This window comes from Frankliniella occidentalis, unplaced genomic scaffold (genome assembly GCF_000697945.3).
Source record: "Frankliniella occidentalis isolate FOCC.00 unplaced genomic scaffold, Focc_3.1 Scaffold29, whole genome shotgun sequence".
Lineage (NCBI taxonomy): Eukaryota > Metazoa > Arthropoda > Insecta > Thysanoptera > Thripidae > Frankliniella > Frankliniella occidentalis.
Genome location: NW_026267159.1, coordinates 828,583 through 836,942, shown reverse-complemented (window position 1 = coordinate 836,942; position 8,360 = coordinate 828,583). Strand labels below are relative to the sequence as shown.

General features: G+C 37.2%; 1 protein-coding gene across 6 annotated transcripts in view; it reads right to left on the bottom strand.

Annotated features, from left to right (window-relative positions):
* Window positions 1–307: 307 nt before the first annotated feature.
* The window catches only part of LOC113203010 (DNA-binding protein RFX2), a 26,596-nt gene continuing 18,543 nt past the window's right edge, over window positions 308–8,360 (bottom strand). For 2 of the 6 annotated variants that reach the window (XM_052265735.1, XM_052265734.1), the window contains exons 2-18: window positions 8,045–8,205; window positions 7,798–7,951; window positions 7,251–7,301; window positions 6,852–6,984; window positions 6,670–6,751; window positions 6,431–6,586; window positions 5,806–5,904; window positions 5,328–5,509; window positions 5,023–5,200; window positions 4,766–4,921; window positions 4,553–4,674; window positions 4,334–4,455; window positions 4,154–4,251; window positions 3,914–4,069; window positions 3,576–3,778; window positions 3,074–3,227; window positions 308–2,989 (exon numbers count right to left, since the gene is read on the bottom strand). In XM_052265735.1, coding sequence (XP_052121695.1) covers window positions 2,861–2,989; window positions 3,074–3,227; window positions 3,576–3,778; window positions 3,914–4,069; window positions 4,154–4,251; window positions 4,334–4,455; window positions 4,553–4,674; window positions 4,766–4,921; window positions 5,023–5,200; window positions 5,328–5,509; window positions 5,806–5,904; window positions 6,431–6,586; window positions 6,670–6,751; window positions 6,852–6,984; window positions 7,251–7,301; window positions 7,798–7,951; window positions 8,045–8,182 — 2,313 coding nt within the window. In that variant the 5' untranslated portion in view covers window positions 8,183–8,205 and the 3' untranslated portion in view covers window positions 308–2,860. Of the gene's footprint in view, window positions 2,990–3,073; window positions 3,228–3,575; window positions 3,779–3,913; window positions 4,070–4,153; window positions 4,252–4,333; window positions 4,456–4,552; window positions 4,675–4,765; window positions 4,922–5,022; window positions 5,201–5,327; window positions 5,510–5,805; window positions 5,905–6,430; window positions 6,587–6,669; window positions 6,752–6,851; window positions 6,985–7,250; window positions 7,302–7,797; window positions 7,952–8,044; window positions 8,206–8,293; window positions 8,352–8,360 lie in introns of those variants that run through there. The other 4 variants (XM_052265731.1, XM_052265732.1, XM_052265736.1 and 1 more) reach the window with 4 other exon arrangements.

Here is an 8,360-nt window from a genome sequence, read left to right as displayed (position 1 = left end):
TTGAATAATTTAAGTTTTTCTTTTAAGAAACTTGACACTCCTGACACAACGTCGGTGTGAATCCGACTAGGTCTGCAGCAAGGTAAGGTCGACCTCACCAGCTACTCAGCAGGTCCCGAAAAAAAGTTCACACCCAACAGGATTCGATCCCCGGACCGGCGGTTTCAGAACCATACCCCAGCGCTCTCGGCCGACAATTTTGGTTCGGATGAAGCTGCAAGCGGTCATGTCGACTGTAGCTACAACTGTTTAACTACAAAAGGGGCGTGTGGCTAGCAGAACGGATGGGGCAGTAATACATGAAACGTTGTTTTGCGTTGCATTTTAATACAAGCATACAATCAGCTGTAAAATGTAAGAATTCATGCTGTTACTTACATTTACTGTTTTTATCTTGTATATAAATATAAGTTTGACTAGTTACATCAACTTGTTTGCATCATGTACATGTTTTTCTCTTCCTAACTACGACTTAAAGAATACAGGAGCACATTTAAACAATGAAAATAAAAATTTCAAAGAACTCTTGGAAAACACATCCCTGCTAAAGTGAACAAAGTTTAGCCCCACAAACTTTGTTTAAGAAAAAAAACATAATCTCAATTGTTGAAATACAAAAAATGTTGACTTAAATCAGGAGTTTTTAATTCTCTACACATGCAAACATAAAAAGAGTATTAAGGATAAAAGCCAATTCTATCTTTGGGTTAAAAGCACTCTCACAGAAAATGTAGAAGTACTTTGAGTTTCCAACACACACTGACAGGAAAAATACCAGTATCTAAATAAAGGTAATGGCACTACAATTAACGTCTGTGGTCAAAATTTGTCCGAAGAATCATACAAAAATAATGTATTGTGTATTGTAAAGTCCATTGTCACTTTCCGCATATCAATGAAAAGGAAAAATATCAATTTGATTTAGCATTAAAAGCACATCTTGGAAGAAAAGCACGAGTGGAAAGACAACAGTACACAACAATGACAATGATATTGAGTAGATAGAATCCCACCGTTGTCAGACAGAATATATCACCAAAGACAAGCCAAGCAAGCTGTTTGAAAAACAGATCTAAGTTATCTGCTTAAGCACACACTGTATTCTTAAGATTTCAAATGCACTGTCACATCCAATCTAAATATTATATATATGAAAAACAAGTGGTATCTAGAACACATACACAAATAACAATCACAGATTATAATAAGGAAAACAGGTGTTGGAGGGACATATTTAAAACTGTTTGCACATTAATAGACCTAAAAATCAGACACAATTCATAAAGGGACGAAATTGGAACTTTTTTTCATACTAATAGCCTTCTATACTGTTGCCTCCAAAAAGTAGACAATGCCAACCAATGTGAAACAAGGGCACAATTACAACAAGAAATGAAATTTCGACAACACATGTATGGAAGGTTTAGAGCCTCTTTGCTTTAACATAATTAAGTCATGAACGGAAGCCTCTTGAAATTGAGCAATGTCTTCTACAAAACCCAAAAATCATAACGGTACATTATGGCTAGATGTAAAACCTTTAACAGACACAGGAACAAAAGCAGCATAGATAATAAAATATACATACAATTATTACACATACTTCCCTACTATCACAAAGCTAAATCCATTTTCATTTTTCAGTAACAAATTAAGCTATCATTTTTTCCAGAGTCTAATTCCAGTCATGGATCCACATCTTATATACAAATTTACTAAACTGACAACTGACCAATTTACATCTTATGTTGTAGACAGCAGATATTTCTTCAAAAGAAAAGTTTTAATACAAAATAAACAGTAGGAAATATGTACTTGACTTAAACAAACATGATGCATGCCAAAAATATGCACTATTTATCTAAATTCATCTGAATTACTAGATGTTTTAACAGAATAGGAAAGCACATTATTCATTTATTCACTATTCACTGGAAAGCAGACACTAAGAATAAATTTTTGACACAACTTGATTGTTGGTTACAATTCTATTATAGATATCCTTTCTGAGAACATTGTCCCATCCCAGCTTAAAACAATGACAATATCAAAATATCCAGTTTTTTTACTGAATGACAAAAAGCCCAATAGTGGTGTATCTAAGACTCACCAAATGATCTGTTTGGGTCCAACAGAAAATCTACTACAGGAATGTAAAGCACAGCCTCCAAATCCTAAATGTACTGAACATTTTGTTTGAATAACGATTGTTTCTTAGGCATGTATTTCTTACTACAGTAGGTATGTAAAACAAGTTGACTAGTATGCATTGAGGCAGGTTTTTTGCTGTGGCTTTTAATGTTTTGTTACTGAAATCTATGAGATAATATGTATAAGTCACCTTCACTTCTGGAAAGAGCCATAGAGATGATCTATAGTTGTGATATGACCACACTATTAAATATTTGGTCCCAATACAATTATGGGTATTCTTGAAAATTACAACCAACAAATCCTAGATACAGGAGTGTTTTCAGAATAGAGTAATTAAATAATATAGGGTACCACCAATAGTTGGTTTAAAAATAATGACTCAATAAATTTGATGACTGTCACAAATAAAATAGCTCATGCCTGGATTTCAAAGCATACCAGTTGAAATTGATACATTTTCTTTTGCAAGATTTGCCTTTCAGTTGCGTTGGAGTTCAACACCTCGGCAACCAGCCAGCCTTCTGGTATCAATAATATTTTCTTGCATATACAACAATCAACCTTTAAATATACATGTGAGCTGCCAACAAAAATTTACCTATGAACTACCGCAAATAAAAGTAAAAATTGAATAATTACATCCAATATAACTTTTCTGATTTGCCAACTTTATCAGTACAGATGTCAAAAAAAAGAAAAGAAATTGTTAGCTTTCCAGTTTAAACTTTTTACTAGGATTCAGTTGAACAACACTTGGAGTCCCATTGTGATCCATGGCCAAAGAATTTTCAGAATTACTATTGCCATTTTGTAAGTAGTCAGTCTCCGACCCTTTCTGGAATCCAAAATTGAAACATGTTAATTGCAACACTAAATAAAAAGAAAAATAGGAAATACACAACTAAGACTAGGTGCTTACCTCTCCTATGACAGCAATTGGCGTTTCACCAAGTGCTTTGGCTACTCTATGTTCAACCAAATAGAACATGTACTCATCATAGAGCAAACGTATTAAGTGAAATGATCCAAAGCTAGCAGCACTCCGTAAAGTAAGATCTCTTATTACCATTGAGCTGAAATCAATCAGAAATAGAGAAATAGAAACATAAAGAGATGTTTCAATCAATTAGTTCTAATTTAATTAATCAATTTTTTAGAAATCAAAAATGTTAAAGTCTGAAACAACTGCCTAAGAAGGTGTTTCACACAGAGTCCTTTGGTACCTAATGGTAAGTGAGTTGGCAAGTACGCCAACTGGGATTTAAATGATGATGTTCACAGGACATACTAGAGAAACATTAAGAACTTACAAACAAAAGGGCACGCCCATAGGAACACAACCTCAAAATTTGGCTCTACATAGCAACTTATCTACCCTTTGGTACAGAAAGACTCCTAAATGCTAGTTTCAGTTTACTTACTTGTAAAAAGACCATTTGAGAAGAAACTGCCTGGCTGCAGATGAGAAATTAGGTTTGCCTTCATATGGTTTAAGAATTTGATCAACTACTCCTTGAAGCCATTCTGCCCATTGCTCAAGTGAATTCTGTTGTTGCAGAGTCATTTTAAAATCAGTTTCTAACTGCTGAACTATAAGGCTATCACACTGACAAACCCAAGAAGCCTGCAAATATTAAACAAAACGTTTTCAACATGTTTTAAAGGAGCTGTCAGAAAGAAAAACAACATGTACAGGACACGAAAAAGAAAGTTTGATAATATTTATGAATATATGTAGAATATCACACACATCACATACCTGCTCCTGAACATTGTGAAAATCTACACGATTTAGGTCAGTCAACATTTGGTTAATTTGAGAGCTGTTTTGGAGAACTGCACGGGCTGCCTGAGCAAGATGATTAAGTGAAGTGTATCGTCTAAGAGTCTGAGCAAAAGCACCTGCTGCTCCAAGCTGAAAAGAACAGGAAGTTCAGTTTGGTTGATTCATATACCCATGTACTGACTCGGGAACTGACTGCACTGAAAACAAACCTACCTTGATATTTTTCATTTCATCAGGACAACCCACCATAGCAACAGTGAGCCAAGATTCCAACCCTTTGGAGAAATTCCTGATAGCTTGGGTCAAAGCAGCTGGAAATGTGAGGTAAATTTTAGCAATGATATTCTGCATAGATAGGTGACAAATCAAAAATATCAAAATAGTGTAACAAACTTGGAATAGGCCGTAAAACATCTGGGATGAGAACTTCAACCAATTTCTGATAAAAGGCAAAATCAACTGCACGAACAAAATTCTGGATTGGAGTACAATTACAAAGCAAAAACAGCTTTGTTCTAAAGAGAAAAAGAAGATACAGAAAAGAGTTCACAGTAAAGAATTCAAATGAGTTTTCCAACAAATTAATTCAAGATAAAAATGAATTTGACGTACTTTGACAGATACTTCTCTTCTTCACATTCATCTCCATTGTTATTATCTTGACTACGCCAAAACTCACGCCAAAGGCTTTCAACAGTCATGAACTCAAGATTGACTATTGCATCAAGGAAAGCCTGAAAGAATAGGTGTTAATTAATATTAATGTTCACAAGAAAAAAACTGTGATGGAAAGACCAATGAAAAGAAATAGATGAATTTGCCTACTTCACAATGTTCTCTATAAATGCTACGGAATGTATCGACATCTTCCAGAGTACAATCTTCAGGTAGGAGTGAGTGAGAGGGAAATTCAATACGAGGAAAGTCAGGTATAGCTTGTGTACTGTCGCCTAGATATTGCTGATGATTATTCTGATGTGTCTGGAAGAGAAATATCGATGTGCAATAAAACGTCTTGATTCACTTGTAAATATAAATAATTGCCAATATAAATGGAGAAAAAGTTTAGAGAAGTGTCTTACCTGAACTGAGGGTGGACTAGAATGTTCAGAATTTGCAGTACTTTCTGACCTTTGCAGTGCTTTTGTCCTTTTTGAAGCCTGAGATCGGGGAGTCACTGGGGATCCATCATCTGACACATTAGTTAACTGTGACCCAGGCTTAACACGAATACCATAGTAATGATACTTTGAATTGCCCCTAAAAAAAATTAAAATTTGTCAATCAATTGACAACACATAGTAATCTACTAATAATATAGACCAAAGTATGATTTAAAAAGGTAGAACAAGCTTGACAGAAAATAATTCAAATACAGTATACAAACCTTGTGCCTAAGCGTCTGGTACGCAATCCCAAAAATACAGATCGTATGAGTTTTCCAAAAGAAGCAGCATTCACTGGATCAAGTTTGTGATCATTACAGTGGCGGAGGTAGTGGTAATATAATGTAGAGCGAGGCAGGGACACACCCTCAGCTGTTTCATAGTTTTCTAACAGCCACTGAACCTGAAATTTACACAAAATACTGGTAACAGCCGTAGAATTTACAAACAGCTTACAAAAGTCTACTCAGAAATGTACCCTAAAAAACAGCAATATGCAGAATCTTTCAATTCCCACCAAAATCCTTCTACATATTTGTAAAACTATAGAGAGGCAGGTATTAACCTTTCCCTTTTTATTTAGTTATGTAGGCAGCGAGTACTGATTAAATATCAACAATTAATTTGGCATTTTAGAAGCATAAGATGGGAAAATGTGATGAAAACATATCAAAGCACATAGCATGCCAAGGAACTTACAGTGGCAGGGGAGACTCGTGTTGCGTGTGAAAGGTGACTAGGGCCATCCTCATCTAGCGGCGAGTTGTTGTTTAGGTAGGAAACACCTCCGCCATCCTGCTGCACACACATGCCCCACCCATATTCCAGATCCAAACCATTTTGACACACAGCACCACAAATGACATGAGTCCATTAACTGAAGTGATGCATTTGTGCTGATCTGTGTTGCCAATGTGATAAAGCTTTAAAAGCAAGGAAAGTGATAAAGCAGCAGTAGTAAAACTTTTCCATCACCCTTTTATACTTGATTCAAATTAACAAAAGTGCAGTCCTATGTTTTTAACAAGTGCAGTCCTTAACTGATCCACACAAAATAGGAAAGAGAAAAATAATGAAATAATAATAATAAAATTATTATTGATCTTAAAATGACCTTCAATCATGTTTATTACCCCGTAATTGCTTTGAAAGTTATTCATTTCTAGTGATTTTCACTCGAACCATTTAAATTTATTTAAGAACCAGAAGTTTTTCCAAAATCTTAAGAATTGAAAGACAGAAAGGCTAAGATGTGATAAAAAAATTGGTGTTTTGTAATCTGGCTGAGCAAGCGAAGCCATGATAGTCTTGACAAAAAACTTACGGCAGTAACAGTCTGGGGACTAGATCGGTTGCCACTCAGTATGGTGTGCGATGTGTCGGGTTCAACAGGCGACTGAATGATGAAGGTACCAGCAGGAGTATTTTGGGTCAGTATGTGACTTGAGCCCACACTAGTTTGTCCAATAGAGTTGGAAGTCTAAAAAGTAGATATAAAATATAAAAAATTGGTTAAAAACTAGAACAAAATTTGGCAAACTTTTGATTGGAAGGAATAATGACCTGTGAGTAAGTAACAGGTGTGGTGGTACCAGTGTAGAACTGTCCTGATGTAGATTGATAGTCTCCAACATATGTGTAAGCCCTGAAAATTAAAGAGGATCAAATTGATGAGGATCAATTTAGTAAAAAACAAACTATTGCTCTTTTCTTAAAAAATTTTAAGAACAACACACAATACTCACATTTGTCCATTAGTTGTGGTATAAATTGTTTGGTCTCCAGCTTCTCCAACAAATTGAACATAGGTTTGAGGAATTCCTTGAGATTGTGTTGCTTCTGATCCAACACCAACACCAACACCATCTCCATCCCCCACTGAAAGAGCAAAATGGCAAACATCAAGGAGAAGAAAATTAATGACGGATCATTTACCCCACGGTACACTCAAAGAACAAAATAAAGTTGACACATACTTGTAAGTACTCAAGTTCATTCCATAAAAACCTATTTTATTCTTAATAATAATAACTACAATTATAATTAAGGGAGGATATTGTCGAGTACATTCGTACAGTAAAAAATTATGAAAGCATACACAGTTCTTCTCAAAGCAATGAATTATCTAAAGAGAGAAATCTTACCAACAGTGCTTAAAGGTGTGAGGGGCGCATATGAACGTGAGCCATCCTCCTCTAGAAGTGCAGCATGAAACACAATGTCATTTCAAATAGACCCTAACAATAACTATTCATTCTTGAATGACTGATGCAAGTTGTGTTATAGACTACAAAATCAACGAGTACACTGCCTTAATAGTGAATAAGCCAAGAGACAAAACTATAAACGATAGGGCTTTTTAAAAAACATATGTAATAACATCACAAAAGTCCAGAATAACTGAATAACACATGAGAGGGTACATGTTCTGTTTTTACCAACTATTACCAGGGCTACATAAAATATTTTGAATACAATACTAGTTAAACTCAAATTTTGAAAATACTATTCATGGATGCAGCGAGATAGTACTATCTCAGTACCGCCCCACACATGACTGCATCCATGTTTCTTAAGTCACATCATTTGCAGCTGCAGCTTCTCTTGTACATTAATCACAAGGTGACTAATCTATTATAGTCCCTTGAAAAAGAATTAGAAGAAAAAGGAGAGTGGGGGAAGTGTAATTACCTGTCACAGCGATGTAATGAGATCCTACAAGGGCAGACGTTGCCATCACATGTGCGTCTCCCGTCTCGTCGTCGTCGGTGGAGCCAACGACCACGGCGGTCGTCACGGTGCCGTCGCAGGACTCTCCAGAGCTGCTGCCATCCACACTGCCATTCTGGTGAACGAGGCGATGAGCATGAGCATGAGCACCACGAGTCGGACTGCTCGCTGCAGGGTGCAGTACGGTGCAGTGCGGTGCAGTACATACCTGAAGGGCTTGCAGAGCCATGCTGTGGACCCGAGCCCGCGTGCCGCGTAGGGAGATGGGCGGCGAGTCCCCGTCCCGCACCACGTCCGCGCCGCTCGGCCCGGCCCCAGTCAGGTCGAAGGACTGCGTCGACGCCATGTCCTCGTCCACCGCGCTGAAGTCTGCAGACAGAAACCAAACGATTAGGGCCCACTCTCCAAACGGGTCCACGAGAGGGGAGAGGGTGGCGCGGGCGAGCCCGTTACACACAGCTGCTCGGCGGGTCTGCCCACCCGCGGCGGGAAGTTCGCGCGGAAACCATCAACAGCAGCAACGG